The 19,919-nt window shown below is 41.9% G+C and overlaps 1 protein-coding gene across 1 annotated transcript; it reads right to left on the reverse strand.

Annotated features, from left to right (window-relative positions):
- Positions 1–804: 804 nt before the first annotated feature.
- Positions 805–19,085, reverse strand: LOC310823851 (filensin-like; the record flags this gene model as incomplete). The annotated part of the gene is made up of 8 exons (XM_083696721.1): positions 805–1,751; positions 2,501–2,592; positions 3,242–3,462; positions 5,736–5,849; positions 8,119–8,208; positions 14,504–14,599; positions 17,980–18,040; positions 18,715–19,085. 8 exons carry the CDS (start codon positions 19,083–19,085, stop codon positions 805–807), a joined length of 1,992 nt encoding a protein of 663 aa, XP_083552847.1.
- Positions 19,086–19,919: the final 834 nt, after the last annotated feature.

Genomic DNA, 19,919 nt, shown 5'->3' on the forward strand with positions numbered 1-19,919 from the left:
TTTAAAAACCTTATCTCTATCATTCGATCATTTTACACATCAGTGAACGGCATACTGTACATTATACGTGAACACTCAGTAGGTCATATTCAAAAAGGTTCCAAAGCTTTGTTGCCTATTTGTCGTTTAAACATGACACACAATAAATGCTAGAAGATGCGATAAGTGCGTTTAAGAGGCAACAAAGCTGTGAGTGTTCCACAGTCTGCACAGTTGCAAAATCAAAACACAAATTCAGCAGGCTTGGTGTTGATTGAACTTTTATTTTATTTTATTTTATTTATTATTAAAGCAATTTAATACACAGCAAGACTGTGTTGAGGGCAGTCGATGGCATCCAGTTAAACAAATGAACTCTTGGAGGGTGGTTTGGGGCCTGGGGCTGGGTTTGGTAGGGTAGCAGAAATCCATGAGGGCAGAAGCATGTAATAATAATATCAATATGGGAAATGTGAGTTGTTCACACATTATTGTTAGTCAGATCTCTAATGTTTGTATTCTCTTTGTTTTAGGGGTCAGGGGGTTGTTTTGTAGTTTCATTTATCTATAATCCCAAGTTTTCAGACAGTAAAGGCGTAAGGTGTTGGTCTGCGTAGGTAGAAACAGCGTGGAAAGAATGTTCAAGGTGTTTTTAGGAGGGTCATCCTCAAAAGAGAGAACTAGCACTAATAAACAAGGTTGGTTTGATTCAAGGTACGTTTTCTTATTATCTCATCATATCAGTGTCAGTTTTTGTTCTTGCTGGTTCACTGAAGCAAAGTGAATCTGGTGAAGATGAGATCTTTCTGGAAGGGGTTTGGAGCCTCAGTGTTTCTTCTTGCTGGTCTTCTCGATCATGGTCTCCACCACCATGGCGGTCTCCTCATAGCCCTTCACCTTGTGGTCATTGGAGAACTTCTCCACTGACTCCACCACCTCAACCTTCTCGTAGCTCATGGAGTCGGGGGGCATGCTGCTGGCGCCACGGGGGTAGGGCATGGGTGGAGGGCCCCTGCTCCCCCCGTTGTCATCCTTTCCTCCTCTGGGCTGGCTAGGACCGGGGGCAGGACTGGGGCCTTTGGGGCCAGGGCCAGGGCCTGGGTTGGGGTGTGGGGTAGGACTAGGGTTCTTAGGCCTGGGATGGGGGTCCCTTTTCCCCTTCCCACCTCCTCCTCCTCCATTCTTCCCTTTACCCCCCTTGTCATCTCCGTCGGAGGGTGGGGTAGGGGTGTGGGGGCCAGGGGATGGCATCGGCATGGGCTGAGGGGGGGTGGGGGAGGGGTCATTGCGGCTGTATGGGTCATTGGGGAACACCATGCTGTCGCGGATGGTAACAAAGACATGGCCTGCGGAGGGCGTGGAAGTGCAGAAGCAGGGGTCTAGATAACTACCGTCACCCGTCACCAGGACGTAGCGCCCCTTAGTGTAGAAGTCTGCGATGGGCTCAGGCTTCTTGTACTTCCTCATGCGGTCTCTGACGATGTTACACAGCGTGTCGAAGGCCTTGCTGATCTGAGCTCCGTCTGGGACATCCTGGGGAGACACGCCCGTTGACAGAGGCCTGTGCTCCTCCCTCCTCACCTCCCCATCCTCCTCCACCATCATCCCTCTCTTCTCATTCTCATCCCCCGCTGCTCCACCACCGACCCTGTCCTCCTGGCCGCTGTCCATCACGTCTTTGGGGGTGATCTCCCTCTTCTTCAGGACTTTCTTGGCCAGGTTCTTCTGGCGAGGCTTGACACTGGTGATGTCCTGGATGGCTTGGATGATGTCTGGGGAACACACAGGTGAAAAAACCCCACAGTGACAGACAGGGTTTGAACCCAGTTGTCCCACGCAATCTACCATTAGACCAAGAGGACATCCCCAAGGTCTGAGGGTGGCACATGTCAGGCAGGGCAGTGTGATTCCAAATCACCTCCGCTACATCAGCAAAATTACACTAAACCTTTAGCATGCTCAAACAGTAACAATGTCACACAACAGCAGTCCTAATGATAAGCATTGTACATCATTATCAGCAGATTTGAATAGAGGTGCATTGTGTGTTTAGTTTGGTATAGCCTTTGTTGGAGGCTCTAAAGGTCCTTGACTGTGAGTGGGTGGACCCACAGTACATGCTTTGTGGCTGAATCCATTAGGGCCTTAGTTAGCCTGGTAGCTGATTGTCTGTCTGCTCTGGAAATGATCAGTGTGTAGAAGAAGACTGTTTATTTGGCCATGCAATCAATTTTCATCAATTGTAGGAATGTGATACATGCACCCCCCCCGAGACAACACACACTGCACACCGTTCTCACTGCACACCCAAGGGAGAACAGAGCTCTGGGTCAGCCATATTCGGCACCCCTGGAGTAGTTAGGGGTTAAGTGCCTTGCTCAAGGGCACAACAGCAGTGGTCCAGTTACCAGTTCACACCCAGCTCCCACCTGGAGTGGGGATCGGCCGGATTGCTGGCCGGCCTACCTGCACCATAGCGTGTGTGTGTGTGTGTGTGATGATGTCCTCTCCATATCCTCACCTCTGCCCCTGCTCGACACACTGGGTGTACGGGTGTAGCGGTAATTTGTTGTGAACAAGGTAATAGGTGTGCCAATTATCGCTGAATTCAACCTGGAGACGAGAAAAAAGGGGAGAATGTCACCAACACAACAGTATTTGAAAGGGGTATGTTTTTAGGGCTATGTATTCAGGGTGAAACTCTGGGACATTTATCCTATAATGGTGAATTTATTATAATTCTTAAGAAAGAAACACAAAACAGATCACATAAAAAGTGGAGGGGTTATAACTAAAATTTTATCTTATTCAATTTCTTTGTAAAACAGAATAGGTGGTATTAAGTTAGTGAAAATAATGCGATCACATTTACAGGGAGTAAATGCTATTCCACAAAAAGTAGATGGTATTCTTCACCATGGTTGAGTCCATCAGTGAGGTGATAACAAACAAAGGCTGTCAGTGGCATCATGTGGTTGCTGTTGTTTCTAAGTAATTTTCTACAATTCCCAGAATCAATCACTTTCACCTCTTCTGACCACGGCTTAGGTATCTACAATATTATGCTTCCAAGCCTGTCTGTTGGGATTCCAGGCGGGTCCAGGTATGTGTGTATTGCGTTACCAGTGTGTCTAGGTGTAGGTGTGTATCTTAATATTTTAACCATTATTTTACTGGGAAGTCCCTTTGAGATCCAAGCACCTCTTTTAAAAGGGAGTGAGTGTGTGTGTGTGTATAGAGGTGTGTGACTGTGCTACGTTACCTGTTGTCCTCGTTCTCAATGATTCTCTTGTACCTCTCCAGCTCATTCTCTAGGGAGGTCTGGTACATGGCCAGGTGACGACACTCATTGGTATACTTCTCAAGTGACCTCTCAGCCTCCTCAATGTCCTTCCTCAGAGACTCGATCTGCTCGTTGTACAGCTGAATCTCATCATCATAGCTCTCCTGGGTGCTCTTGATGGCTTGCTCCAACACTGAGGTCTGAGAGAAGGAGAGAGAGAGAGAGACACACACACACACACACACACACACACAGAAAGTAAGTTAAAATGTTTTGTTGTTGTGCATGGTCTTGTCCGAGCTGTTTTCAAAGGCACTTTTCAACATCTCCTGCCATGAAAAAACACTTTTTTTTTTTCACGTCAGAATGGACAAAAAATATGTTCCAGAAGAAACTTTGTGGGCTTGTAGTCTTATTTTGGTAGTAGGAAAAGTTTAAAGATTGTTAACTGTGGATGAGAGATAGATAGATAGATTGATTGATTAGCTGGGTAGTTGAAAGAAAGTGACATAGTAGGATGGACCAATGGATAAAAAATGGTCAGAGGGTAACATATAGGCAGACAGAAGAGAGAAGGTTGGAAGATAGATAGATAGATTAATTGATAGATAGAACAAAGGATGATGGATGGGTAGTTGAAAGAAAGTGAGAGTAGGATGGTTTGACAGATCCTGAAAGTTCCATGGCAGTTGCAGTAACAAAGGAGCTCACAGAATGTTGGCCAAAATCAACATTCCGCCGTGTTAACGGGATGACTTACAAAAAGCTTAATAGTTCAATGAGTTCATCATTTTGAGTTTTGGCACATTGTACAGTTGGTTTGGTGTGAATAGCTTGAAAGGTGTAAGAGCAGTGGTGGTAAAAAAATTGCATCTTTTGGTTTCAATAGACCTCCATGTTAAAATTGGCACTTTCAAGTTTGTATAGTTTAAAAAGTATAATGGCTTTCAAAAAGTTGAATACAAGCAACTCAAGTTAGACATCTCTGCACGTTTTAAAGTTGGACTGGTGTGAATCTTAGAATGTAGAGTAGAATGTGAAATAATTGGAATAATAATAATAATAAGTATGAGCAAGAACAATAGTTGGACAAGCCCACTAATAAAGCTTTATGGTATTACTGGTATTACTGTCTGTCTGTCTGTGTTGAGAAAGGGAAATAACGTAAAGTTGCATAGAGTTATAAGTATGAACTACAGTATATAATCATAATCTGCCAGGAAGAATTTAATTAAAATTAGTATTAATTAGTTGTGTAGACAGTCTGTTGGAGAACAATGTATAGAGCGTCAGGTCATATGGGTTTTCAATCAACCTCTCATTCTGACTCTGAAGTTACAATTCATAGATTGCCATGGTAACTGAGGTAATTGATTTGCCAGCTGTCTATCTATAAACATGATGACGTCAATGGGAAAAGAGCGGGGCGACGCTACCGGAGATGATAAAAAAATGGAGACGATCAAGAAACGAGAGGAGACAATGAACTCTGGCAAGCATATCGCAACACTGCACATGCGCCAACATCTAACGAATGCCTAACGTTGTTCACATTTTTACTCACTGCTAATATATTTGGTAAAAGTTTCTGTGACTTCCTGGCACAATGTCATATCCCTAACCCTACAACGTCATATCCCATATCCCACGACGCCATATCCCTAACCCTACCTTTAATAAAATAATTACTTTTCACCCAAAATACTTGTGAGTGCTCACAAGGAGGTGAGGAACATATGGATCAGCTCTAGTCCAGCACAGGTGTTCAACATTTCAATGACAATCTGTCTTGGATTAATATTGATCCCAAACGTCTTGAGAAATATTGATTAATTGATTAATTAATAATTTATTTAATTTATTTCTGTAAAATAACAAGGGTTCTTACACTTTTCGCCTTTTGAAAATATCTAGGGAATAAAGACATTCATGAGGTACAGGCTACAAAACATGAACAGAGTGAAGAACATTTGACAAGGTAGCCGAGGTATCTTTTTAGTTAAAACCTGTGGGAACAAAACAAAATCCACATCCAGGGATATTCAACGAATAAATTGTGCAACTGGATATAGAAAAAATAGGTAATGGACTTGAAGACTACTTTGAGGAGGGTGAGAGTCCTGTATTTTCTCAAGAGAGAACACCTGTATGTACCTGCACAATATTTATTGTCATGAGAAGGTAATTTCTGGTATCTAGTGGTAAGCCTGTGCAACTGCCACGAAGGTTGAAACTATGCTCCATGTTATCATGGGTGCATCTCAATAGTCACCTCCTCTCCTTGTCTCCTTCTCTTCACTGATTATAAAAACTAATGAAAGGTATCACAACTTACCTGTAGACCTCAGCCATATTGCTTTCATCTGTCCTGTGTTTACAGACCATATAAAGGTGTGAAGACGAGGAAAGGAGGACATTTTGGGACTGTTGAACCCCCACCCCAACCCTGGTTGTCATGGTGACAGTGCCCTACCTCGGTCTGCACATGATGCCTTTGCCCCTGGAGCTGACAGAGGGCACTTTTGTACTCCTCCAGCTGGCTCTGCAGGGCTGGTACCTTCCTCTGGGCCAGGAGCTTCTCCTGCTCCTTCACAACAAAGAGAGAGGAAAGACATTTTGACTGCACTGTACATTACGCAGGAGTTGCTGTCATAATGTTGTTCTGCATACAGTTGTTCATATTCTACTTTGGTTATGATACACAGTAGACCAGGGTTCCTAGGACATCTGTATCTGATTGCCTTGTAATTAATATGACTTTAAGGGCATTGGAGTGGGAGGTTTATGACTTAATCGACAGACAGACAGATGGAGAGACGACATAGACAGCACACACAGAGTTTAGTTAAACTGTCAAAACGCACAAAAACTGCTGAAGACAGTCACACACATTACACACATTTTAACAGACCTCAGCATATTCAACACATACAGTGGGGGAAATAATTATTTGATCCCCTGCTGATTTTGTTAGTTTGCCCGATTACAAAGAAATGAGCGGTCTATAATTTTTATGGTACTTTTATTTTAACAAATAGAGACAGAATATCAACAAAGAACTCCAAAAAAAACACATTATATAAAGTTATAAATTCATTTGCATTTGATCAAAGGAAATAAGTATTTGATCCCCAAGCAAAACATGACTTAGTACTTGGTGGAGAAACCCTTGCTGGCAAGCACAGAAGTCAGACGTTTCTTATAGTTGGTCACCAGGTTTGCACACATCTCAGGAGGGATTTTGGTCCACTCCTCTTTACAGATCCTCTCCAAATCCTGAAGGTTTCAAGGCTTTTGCTTGGCAACTCGAAGCTTCAGCTCCCTCCGCAAATTTTCTATAGGATTAAGGTCTGGAGACTAACTAGGCCACTCCATGACCTTAGTGTGCTTCTTCTTGAGCCACTCCTTTGTTGCCTTGGCTGTATGTTTTGGGTCATTGTCATGCTGGAAGACCCATCCACGACCCATCCTCAGTGCTCTGGCTGAGGGAAGGAGGTTCTCGTCCAAGATCTTATGGTACATGGCCTCGTCCATTGGCCCCTCAATGCGGTGAAGTCGTCCTGTACCCTTAGCAGAGAAACAACCCCAAAGCATAATGTTTCCACCTCCGTGTTTGACGGTGGGGATGGTGTTCTTGGGATTGTAGCATTCAGCATTTCTCTCCCTCCAAACACGAAGAGTCGAATTTATGCCAAAGAGTTCAATTTTGGTCTCATCTGACCACATCACCTTCTCCCAAGCCTTCTCTGAATCATTTAGGTGTTCATTGGCAAACTTCAGATGGGCCTGTACATGTGCCTTCTTGAGCAGGGGGACCTTGCGGGCACTGCAGGATTTCAATCCGTTACGGTGTAGTGTGTTACCAATGGTTTTCTTCGTGACTGTGGTCCCAGCTGCCTTGAGATCATTACCAAGCTCCTCCCGTGTAGTTCTGGGCTGATCCCTCACCCTTCTCATGATCATCCTTACCCCACGAGGCAAGATCTTACATGGAGCTCCAGGCCGAGGGCGATTGATGGTTATTTTGTATTTCTTCCATTTTCTAATAATTGCACCGACAGTTGTCTCCTTCTCACCAAGCTTCTTGCTGATGGTCTTGTAGCCCATTCCAGCCTTGTGCAGGTCTACAACTCTTACCCTGATGTCCTTTGAATGTTCTTTGGTCTTGCCCATGGTGGTGGAGAGGTTGGAATGGAAGAGATTGATTCTATTGACAGGTGTCTTTTATACCCATAACAAGCAGAGATTAGGAGTACTTTTCCTAAAGTGACAGGACTAATCTGTGTGCCTCATGGGCATATTAACCGGTCTGTATGAGCCAGAATTCTTGCTGGTTTGTAGGGGATCAAATACTTATTTCCTTCGATCAAATGCAAATTAATTTATAACTTTATATAATGTGTTTTTTCTGGACTTCTTTGTTGATATTCTGTCTCTATTTGTTAAACTAAAAGTACCATAAAAATTATAGACCACTCATTTCTTTGTAATCGGGCAAACTAACAAAATCAGCAGGGGATCAAATAATTATTTCCCCCACTGTCAGCACATATCTCAACCCATTTGAGATATAGCATGATTACAGCAGGATTCTCCACAGTTCAGCCCCTGTAGCAGATCCAACTGTTCCTTCCCCACTTAGGTGACATCTTAATCTGTCCTGACACACCCTGACACCCTGACACACACACACACACACACACAGCCTGCTTGGACAACAACAAGGTGACAATAAGGTGACAAAAAAGTCTAACTGGTATCTTTGGGACTGCCGACACAATTAAAGATGAAATGTTCAGGTTAAGGTTAGGGTTAAGTTTAGGGCCAATACCACTTGGTATCTATCATGACCTTACCTCTGAGATGCCCACTGCCACGTTGGCCAGTGGGGTCGTCTGGTTGATCTGGTGCAGGATGTTCACATAGGTCTGGATCTCTGCCAGGTTCTGTAGGGGTAAGATACAATAACAACAATCCATCAGACAACAGAATCATTAGTATAACATTTTTACATTTACATTTACTATGAGGCTGAAGTCGAGATTCTCAGCTTGAATTCAATGTTTTCTTGTATTCAGATTGGTTTCACCATTTAGAAATTACAACCCTTTTTATACATAGTCCCCCTATTTCAGGGCACCAAAAGTATTGAAAAATTGGCTTGACAGATGTTTCTGGTTCGTCAGGTGTGTTCCGTCACATCATTTGTGGAGGCATAAGAGAGCTGTCAATGTCTAGTATTGATTTTAGGCTTTACATTTGCCTTTGGAGTCTGCTATTGGTGTCTGTCAACATGAGGTACAAAGACACGTCAATTAAAGTCAAGGAAGCCATTGTGAGGCTGAAATATCAGAAAAATCTATCAGAAACATAGCCAAAACCTTAGTCTTACCAAAATCAACAGTTAGTAACATAATTAAAAAAGAAAGAAAGCACTGGTGAGCAATCACAAACAGGCTGGTGGGCCAAGGAAGACTTCTACAGTGGATGACGGAAGAATGCTCACCATAATGGAAAAAAAAAAAAAAAAAAACTGTCCCACAGATCAAGAACACTCTCTAGGAGGTAGGCGTGAATGTGTCAGAGACTACAATTCACCACCCACCATACAGATTTCACTGCAAGGTGCAAACCACTAGTTATCCACAAAAAGGATGGTCAGGTTACAGTTTACTAAAAAGCCTGCCGTCTGGAAAACGGTCTTCTGGACAGATAAGACGAATATGATCATGTACCAGAGAGATTGCAAGAGCTTGAGTACAAGCAAATGCCTACAAATTCATTGGATGGCGCTTCATCATACAGTAAGACAATGACCCCAAACATACTGCCATAGCAAGTAGTGAGTTTTTCAGGACCAAAAAGCGGAAGGTTCTTGTCTGGCCAAGTCAATCTTCAGATTTAAATCCAATTGAACATGCATTTAATTTCCTGATGATAAGATTTTAGACTAAAAGACCTCAAAACAAACAACAACTGAAGATGGCTGCAGTACAGGCCTGGCAGAGCATCACCAGCGTCTGATGGGGTCAATGGGTCGCAGACTTCAGGCAGTGATTGCATGCAAAGGATTGTCGACCAAATACTAAACATGAGTACTTTATTTGGACATTATGTGATATTTCCAATACTTTTGTTGCCATGAAATAGGGGGAGTATGTTAAAAAACATTCTAAATGGTGAACTCAATCTGAAAACAAAAACCATTGACTTGAAGCTGTGAAACTCACTTTGACCCCATAGTAATTATTTGATTTCAAGTACAGACCTAAAAGAAGACAAAATGCTTCCTCTTTCCAGTACTTATGGAGGGCACCGTAAGTGTAAAAAACAATGTATCTGAATCATTTCATATTGCACAGCGAACATATCTATTGCGCCATATTTAGTCAATACATGCTACACATACAGCGTATGCATGACATATTGAGGATGATCTGGGGGCATATGAGAGTACAATACCTCCATTAAAGGTCCAGTATGTAGGTTTGAGCTTTAAAATAGTGCTAAATGGCCATGATAACTCAGTAGCGATCAAGGAATGAGATGAGAAAGAACGTTCATTGTAGAGGGCTGTTTTGGTCCAGTCAAGGCACTTTCTGAAATCTGGTGTCATGGCCGAGCACTGGCCTTTACGTACCATTTGTTCGTAGTGTGGATTTTCCAATTTTCAGTGTTGCCAAAGAGGGCTGCAATGCACAAAACTACATGCTACACCTTTAATAAGACTGGGGTTAGATAAAATGATACCCATAAAGGTCACTATCATTATATGGCGTTGGAGAGAATGGCACTGTAGATATTGGAATTATTCTGACTGCTGTATCCTTATTGCACACTCAACAATAGGGAATGTTATATGTCCCCTGAATACATCTCCACTTGTATTCAGAATAGGCATAATTCCAATTCAGCACCATAGGAAACTCTCATCTACATATAGCGGGTGAAATAAGTATTGAACACGTCACCATTTTTCTCAGTACATATATTTCCAAAGGTGCTATTGACATGACATTTTCACCAGATGTTGGTAACAACCCAAGTAATCCATACATACAAAGATACAACGTTCAGAAATGAAGTTATGTGTAATAATGTGAAATGACACGGAAAAAGTATTGAACACATGAAGAAAGGGAGGTGCAAAAAGGCATGGAAAGCCAAGACAACAATTGAAATCTATCAGTAATTAAAAAGCAATCCAGCCCCTTGTCAGTGCAAATTAATATCAGCTGGTTCAGTCCCAACTGATGGCCTACAAAAAGGTGTCATTGCCAAGGTGTCACACAAGACACATCTCATGATGGGTAAAAGCAAAGAGCTGTCTCAAGACCTTCGCAACCTAATTGTTGCAAGACATAACGATGGCATTGGTTACAGGCGCATTTCTAAGCTTCTGAATGTTCCAGTGAGCACTGTTGGGGCCATAATATGGAAGTGGAAAGACAATCATTTCACCATAAATTTGCCTCGATCAGGTGCTCCTCGCAAGATTTCTGACAGAGGAGTGAAAAGAATAATCAGAAGAGTTGTCCAAGAGCCAAGGACCACTTGTGGAGAGCTTCAAAAAGACCTGGAATTAGCAGGTACTGTTGTCTCAAAGAAAACAGTAAGTAATGCACTCCACCGCCATGGCCTGTATGCACGCTCACCACGCAAGACTCCATTGCTGAAAAAAAAGCATGTTGAAGCTCGTTTAAAGTTTGCTGCACAACATTTGGAAAAGCTAGTGAAATACTGGGAGAATATAGTGTGGTCAGATGAGAGCAAAATTGAACTGTTTGGATGCCATAATACACACCATGTTTGGAGGAGAAATGGCACTGCACCCTAAAACACCATACCAACAGTGAAGTTTGGAGGTGGGAACATCATGGTGTGGGGCTGCTTTTCAGCAAATGGTACTGGCAAACTTCACATAATTGAAGGAAGGATGAATGGGCAAATTTACCGAGACATTCTTGACCAAAATCTGCTGCCATCTACCAGGATGATGAAGATGAAACGAGGGTGGACATTTCAGCAAGACAATGATCCCAAACACACAGCCAAGGAAACTCTCAATTGGTTTCAAAGAAAGAAAATAAAGCTGCTAGAATGGCCCAGCCAATCACCTGACTTAAATCCCATTGAAAATCTTTGGAAAGAACTGAAGATCAAGATTCATAGAAGAGGCCCACGGAACCTTCAAGATTTGAAGACTGTTTGTGTTGAAGAATGGGCCAAAATCACACCAGAGCAATGCATGCGACTAGTTTCTCCATACAGGAGGCGTCTTGAAGCTGTCATTACCAACAAAGGCTTTTGTACAAAGTATTAAATAAATATCAGTAAGCGTGTTCAATACTTTTTCCCTGTGTCATTTCACATTATTACACACAACTTAATTTCTGAACTTATTTGTTTTGGTTTCTTTGTACGTATGGATTTACTTGGGTTGTTACCAACATCTGGTGAAAATGTCATGTCAATAGTACCTTTGGAAATATATTTACTGAGAAAAATGGTGACGTGTTCAATACTTATTTCACCCGCTGTATCTTGTTGGATGTGGGCATATTCTGTTGCATCTCATACAGTACCTATGTCTTTTCATTACAACAGTGCTTTGTGCAGAGCAAATCTAGTCAACCATCTCATTATGTCACATTGTCCCAAACTGCTTCCCCTAAATGACAACATGAAAGAAGATAATCTCTCAGAGATGAAAATCAATATACTGAAAGTGTATTATACATAATGGAAAGGTTTGATATGCAGGTACAGGTTCTCTCAGTGAGGTGCTATGTACTGTATGTCCTTTGTGCTTGTTTTCTTTCTCCTTTGTTCTATCTTCCTGTTTATCTGTCTGCCTGTCTGCTCGTTTGCCCGTCCGTCCTCTCTCTCTCTCTCTCTCTCCGCCCCCATCCCCATCCTACCATCCTGACTCTAATGTAAGCCAATGCTGTTGCTGACCTCACATAATACTGTTGACAGCGTTATGCCTCATTGTGACCGTCTGCTGAAGAGATTGTTTAGTTTAGTTTATTAGGATCAACATACAGTCATGGCCCAAAATATTGGCACCCCTGCACTACTTTCAGATAATGCACCACTTCTCCCAGAAAATTGTTGCAATTACAAATGCTTTGGTATTCACATGTTTATTTATTTTGTTTGCATTAGAATAACACAAAAAAAGCAGAGACAAAAAAGCCAAATCTGATATCATTCCACATAGAACTCCAAAATGGACCGGACAAAATTATTGATACCCTCAACTTAACATTTGGTAGCACACCCTTTGGAAAAAATAACTGAAATCAATCGCTTCCTGTAACCATGAATGAGTTTCTTACACCTCTCTACTGGAATTTTGGACCACTCTTCTATTGCCAACTGCTCCAGGTCTCTCAGTTTTGAAAGGTGCCTTCTCCCAACTGCTGTTCTGAGATCTCTCCACAGGTTTTCTATGGGATTTAGATGCTGGCCACATCAGAACTCTCCAGCGCTTTGTCCTAAACCATTTCTGGGTGCTTTTTGAAGTATGCGTTGGGTCATTGTCCTGCTGGAAGACCCATGACCTCTGACGGAGACCCAGCTTTCTGACACTAGGCCCTACATTGCGCTCCAAAATTCTTTGGTAGTCTTCAGATGATAGTCTTCATGACGCCATGCACACAGTCAAGGCATCCAGTGCCAGAAGCAGCAAAGCAACCCCAAAACATCTGTGAACCTCCACCATAGAGTGGAGGTTCACTAGGGTGGTCCCGTAGGGACCGTGTTCTTTTCTTTGAAGGCCTCATTTTGTTTTCTGCAAACGGTACAATGATGTGTTTTCCCAAAAAGCTCTATTTTGGTCTCATCTGTCCACAGGACGTTCTCCCAGAAGGACTTTGGCTTCCTCAGGTAAGTTTTAGCAAACTCCAGTCTGGCTTTTTTATGTCTCTGTGTCAGCAGTGGGGTCCTCCTGGGTCTCCTACCATAGCGTCCCATTTCATTCAGATGGCGACGGATAGTGCGAGCTGACACTGTTGTACCCTGTGTCTGCAGGTCAGCTTGAATTTGTTTGGAAGCTGATCAAGGTTCTTTATTCACCATTCGAACAATCCTTCGTTGCAATCTTTCATAAATGTTTCTCTTCCGTCCACGTCCAGGGAGGTTAGCTACAGTGCCATGGGCTGTGAATTTCTTGATGACGTTGCGCACAGTGGACACAGTAACATTAAGATCTCTGGAGATGGATTTGTAGCCTTGCGATTGTCCATGTTTTTCCACAATTTTGGTTCTCAAATCCTCAATTCTTTGCTCTTCTTCCTTTTCTCCATACTCAGTGTGGTACACACAGACACACAAAGGTCCATTTAAACTGGTTGCAAGTGTGATTTCTATATTGCCAGCACCTGTTACTTGCCACAGGTGAGTTTAAATACAAATTAAAGGAGCATCACATGCTTGAAATCCAATTATTTCTTACAATTTTGAAAAGGTGCCAATAATTTTGTCCAGTCCATTTTTGGAGTTCTATGTGGAATGATATCAGATTTGGCTTTTTTTCTCTGCTTTTTTTGTGTTGTTCTAATGCAAACAAAATAAATAAACATGTGAATACCAAAGCATTTGTAATTGCAACAATTTTCTGGGAGAAGTGGTACATTATCTGAAAAAAGTGCAGGGGTGCCAATATTTTTGGCCATGACTGTAGCTGTTGCCCATGCAGCAGCTACTCTTCCTAGGGTACACTTTGGTACACTTTATTTCGACCCCAGTGTGGACAGTACATTTTAAGTGAATGTTTTTGTATTTTTATATACAGTACTAGATGGAAATACCTGGAGAGAACGTTTACCAGTGAAAATGTTAATTGTACATCCTATTGATAAGTTGCATAATTCAACGAGTGTATAACAAAACATAAAAAACAATGCTGTTGACTGTTATTGTACAAAAAGAGGATAATATGGTTGTGAACCTATTGATATGTTATGTATTATATTACAGAATATATCATAATCATTACATAACAATATACAGTATATACTTATAATCATAATGATCATAATAATGATAATCACATACATAAATGTCTGTTTAGAGGACCTGTTGAGTGAATAGCCAATAGAAACAGGCTCTTCTATTCTTTGGAAACGAGGGCAGAAAAGTTTAGTCCCCTTAACCCTAACCCTATTGTGAATTCAATGTGTCAATGTTTTAATTGTATCCGTCCCCACTCAATTACACTATTGGATAAATAAATACCTTCTTGTGTCTGTCTTTGGTGGAGTTGATGTCGTCCTGTAGAAACTGGGATTGGATCTGAAACTCCAGGTTTCTCAGCAGGGCAGTGTCTGCCTCCTAGCATAGAGGAGTGGAGAGGAGAGGAGGAGAGGAAAGGAGAGAAGAGGAGAATAAGAGAGGAGAAAGGAGAGTGAAATAAAGGTGAGGAGAGGGAAGGGAGGGGAGAGGAGGAGAAGGCAGGGTGGGATGGGAGAGGAGAGGAGAGGAGAGGAGAAGAGGGGAGGGGAGTAGAGAGGAGAAGGGAGGGGGAGAGGATCAATTGGATCAATTCCCAGTTAAGTATAGATGAGCTCTATTATGGAATGCCACTGTGTTGTTTTGTTTTTGTTGCTTTTCTCTTCTTTTATTTGCTTGTACGTACAGTCATGAGAAAAAGTTAGGACACCCCCCAAAATATTAAGTTATTCTCTTAAAAATATGGACATATCAATATGTTATCTTCTTTCTAACAATGTCTATAGATAAAGGGGATGTAATTGAACAAAAAACTATGAAAATGTAACTTTGTAATCATTTATTTAACGAAAAATTAACAATAATGCCAATTCCTACTGAGGAAAAAGTTAGGACACCCTATGCCCTAATAGCTAGTATTGCCCCCCTTGGCTGAAATAACCTCAATTAGACGTTTCTTATAACTGTCTACAGGTCTCTGACATCAATTGGGAGAAAGTTTTTCCCACTCCTCCTTGCAGAATTCTTTCAGCTGTGTGATGTTCGAGGGGTGTCTTGCATGCACAGCCAGTTTCAAATCAATCCACAGCATCTCAATAAGATTAAGATCCGGGCTTTGACTTGACCATTCCAGAACTCTCAATTTATTTTTCTTGAGCCATTCCTTGGTAGATTTACTGGAATGTTTTGGGTCATTGTCATGTTGCATGGTCCACATCTGCTTCAGCTTCAACTTTCGAACAGATGGTCTCACATTTTCCTCAAGCACCCTCTGATACAATACAAAATGCATAGTGGATTCTATGATGGTGAGCTGACCAGGCCCTGCTGCAGAAAAGCAGCCCCAAACCATGACATTTCCACCCCCATGCTTCACAGTTGGTATGAGGTTCTTGTTCTCAAATGCTGTCTTGGTTTTGCGCCAAACATGTCTACTCTTACTGTGCCCAAATAGTTCAACTTTGGATTCATCTGTCCAAAGCACATTGTTCCAGAAGTTCTGATCTTTCTCTAGGTGTTCTCTGGCAAACTTTAGTCTTGCCCTGATGTTTTTTTTTGACAGCAGGGGTTTCCTCCTTGCACACCTCCCATGTAATGCAAACTTGTTCAGTCTCTTTCTTATGGTGGATGCATGTACTTTGACATCAATTGTGGCAAGAGATACCTGTAGGTCTCGTGATGACATTCTGGGATTGTTGGAGACTTCTTTAAGCATCTTTCGGTCAGCTCTTAGGCTGAACTTGCTTGGGCGGCCTGACCTGGCCATGTTGGTGGTGGTTTTAAATGTTCTCCACTTGTAAATTATTTTCCGGACAGTGGAATGGCCAATTTCGAATAGTTTGGAGATCTTTTTATATCCCTTCCCAGACTCATATGCATCTACAATTTTTCTTCTGAAGGCCTCAGAGAGCTCTTTTGATCTCGCCATGGTGATGCAACTCACTTCAACAATCAAGAGCAAACCAAACTAAATATCTGAGGTTTAAATAGGACAGGCTCCTCCAAAATCCTCTGTAACGCTGTTCTAATCATTTGCACCTGATGTGGTGCTCTTTATTATAATTTTAGGCATTTTAAGTGGAACTAAATGTGGGGGTGTCCTAACTTTTTCCTCACAAGAAGATTGCATTTCTATTAATTACATTTTACCAATCATTTTTTAAATAATTTGTTTCAGTTGTATTTGTTTAGTTATATTACCTCAATTTTTCAATATTGTTCAAATGAATATCAAATGTCCATATGTTTGAATATGTTGAAGAAGACAAAGGTTTTCATAGGGTGTCCTAATTTTTTCTCATGACTGTATATATACGTTTAAACGTATTCTACTTTATTTTTTCTTTCCCTTTTATGCTTAAACCCTTCCATTTTTTGATTTATTATCTAAGATTAAGTGGTGAGATTTCTTTATAGGCTCTCTCAGGTTTCTCACCTCACCCACACAGTTTCTTTTTTACAAATGTATAATTTAGATGTATATGTATAATTTAGAGATTTCTTGGCATCACCAACCTGCTCTTTCTTGTGTGCTAAATAAATGAAAAATAATAAAAAGAAAGGGAAGTTAGAAAGGGAGGAGAGGAGAGAGAGCGAGGTGAGAGAACAAGGGGGTGGAGAGGAGAGGAGAGGAGAGGAGATGGGGAGGAGAAGAGATGGGGAGGTATCTATCTCCAAAGTGCGTCACACAGCAGGACAACAGTGCTAATACTGTTCTGAGTGGCACACATATCCTGCTGTTCACTAGTTACGAAGCATGCCATCAGAATGTAGTTCGTTTGAGCTTGTTGAACTTACTTCCGGTTCATGCCGAAAATCAGCATTCTTTTGCTAATATAAGCGTTGTGTAAGATATAGGTTTCTTGTACGTTTTCTTTACAGATTAACTAGCATTTGATTAGTCTTTCAGTTGGCTATCTACAGTCCTTAAATTAGCTTATTGATTTTCAAGTTTCGACTTCGACAAAATAATTGAGAAACGGTTACCAGAACTAAATGCTAGTAAATCGGGAAAAAAAAAGTACAAGAAATTGGACGCCTATCTGAAAGAAATCCAGATGGAAAAAATGTATTGGATTTTTTGAACCGGAAGAAAGTTCACGGACTACAATCTGATGAAACAACTTTGCCACTCTATTACGTCCACAGCCATTAAGATTAGTGGCTAACTAACTCCAACAGCCAGAGTTGAGAAGTAACTTGGATGAAGTTCCATCATAATACATTATTTTTGAGATATCCATAAACTATGCCTCATACTTTAAGTGCCACTGGGTTTGCAGTGACACGATTCTAACCCTCTGGATAATCCTGTAGTACATTATACATCCAGACGGATTATGTCCAACCGAATAAGTATTTTTGAAATGCCATACTGGACATAAAAACATAGGGAGGTTGTTCAAAATACTGTGAATTCCCAGCCAGGTGAGGACATCCAAAGACACTTGACATATGCATTAATCGATAATGTTTCCAGTTGCGCAAATTATACACTTTTAGAATATAAGGCAAAGGGGTTCTTGAGCTTGTCCTTGTATGAGAACCCTTTGGATATCCCTTTTTGGCGCCATTTTGAACCCTGACTGTGGAGCTCTGCTTGGAACCAGGAAGGGTTCTACAGGGAAGTGCGGAAGAACCCTTTTTTTTAAAAATGCTGCAATTGAACATTTATCAATGAATTGTCTCATAAACACATGGTGAATTAAATTCAAAGTGGCAAAGTTTAATTATAGTTGAGTTCACTTCACGCCCGTCCGTACCTTGTTGAGTTGTTCCAATGTGCTCCGCAGCTGCTCCTGATACTCACATTCATTTCTATATCTATGGAGCACAAAATATCAGCACAGTTTTAACTACAGTATGAGGTCACCTATCTGTAAATCTTGATTTACTCTAAATCAGATGTTCATATCCAGAGTAACATCATTATAACCTAAGTGCTTTCAGTTAAAACAACTAGCTAATACAATACTATACAATCTGATAATTGTAAGTAAAATCTGTTTTAATAGTGTTGATGCATGCACGGGACCATTGACATTGTGTGTTTGCATTGTTGTTTCTTTTTAAGCACATGAGGTACAACCAAGGAAAACTTCATTGATTTTCTCTCATCTCTATTGATTACCTCTCCGTTGTTCCCAATTTACCTGTCTCCCCTTCAGCGGACGGTTCAGTGCTTAGAATTCCTCTTACAGTAGGCTACTTAATTCATCTCGGTCTTGTCTCGGGGTGAGAAGGTTTTTAAAATATTTATTTTGTATTTTATCATGCATTAATTCAATCTAGATGCCAGGTATCTCTTATGGCCTGTTGTGGAGCTGTTGTTTTATAACTGGAAGAGGACACATCCTTTATTTAGCCAGGAACAGTATGTGATGCACTGTCTTGAGTAGTGCGCACAGAGGATGGTCTCCATATTGACTACACGTTTCATCTCCCTGTCTCCCACACATTTTAATCTTAATCATACGTAAACACACACACACACTCACTTGTTGGTGAACTCATCTAGCATACGGCAAGCATCCTTCAACTCGCGCTCGAGTTTGGCACGGTCGGCGGAGAGCTCGCGGATGCGCTGGCGGTTAAGGCCAATCTGCTCGGTGAAGGCCTCCTCGAGTCCGCTGGCCTCCTCCATGCGCTGCAGTGTCTCCAGCTGTTTACGAAACACGGCGTTGCGCTGCTCCAGCACGCGCGCCTGGTTGATGTACCGGGCGAAGCGACTGTTGAGCTCCTGCAGGTTCTCCCAGCCCTGGATGGCCGAGGCGCCGGCTGACAAGTCGGCGGTCGAGTGCTCCTCAAAGACGTCAGAGCGCTCATACTTCTCCTTGCGCACCTCACGCAGGTAGCTAGTCTTGAACATGGTGGTGGATCTCTCCCGCTAACTCGGTTGGTGTTATCACCGGAGTGCGTGGTCCCCTTCAGCACCTTTAGTGTGTGAAAACTCGGGTGCTCACCCTCGGATGTCTCATGCTAGACTAAACGCTGCCCGGCACTGGCCGGCGGCGAAATAGCCCCCCAAAAATCTCCCACTATGGCTGTGACCACGTAAGCTGCGCGCGTGGGGCCTTCCAGAGTTTGTTGATGCCTTTGTGACTGACTCAACAAAAGCTCTGGTGTTGATGACAGGGCAGAAAGACAAAAACAAACAAATGGTGAGCGAGAGAGAACGGTGCTGTGTCAAATAAACTATTATGAGAAGCTCCTTTGTTTCAAACCAGCTGTTTTTGTAGATCTCTCTTTGATATACAGTAGAGGGTTTTTGGCAATGGCCCACCACATTACATAGAAGGCCTAGAAATAGCATGCAGTGCACATTTTATAGGGCATATTTACTTGTGCCAAAAAGTACCCTGGTAGCCAGCAGAGCAGCTTTAGCCCTATTGTTGTCCTAATTGTTTTACACACTGTGCCAAATTGGCAAGCCCTTTCACATGGACACACAAGTGGATAGCAATGCAAATTCATTATAGGGTCACTAAACACAAAATCAGTACACACAATAGCCCCTTGAAACCATTGGCGAATATCCAGTTATAATAATGAAATTGGTTGGTCATATGCAAACAGGTCAGATTGTGTGACTATGATCTATAAATCACTGTTTCATTGATGTGAGTGACATTTTACAGAAACATGGGACAACAGTACATTTAATCATCCTTTAGATAGCACTCATACAGTTCATATGCTAGAG

This window comes from Argentina silus (genome assembly GCF_951799395.1).
Source record: "Argentina silus genome assembly, chromosome: Y".
NCBI lineage: Eukaryota > Metazoa > Chordata > Actinopteri > Argentiniformes > Argentinidae > Argentina > Argentina silus.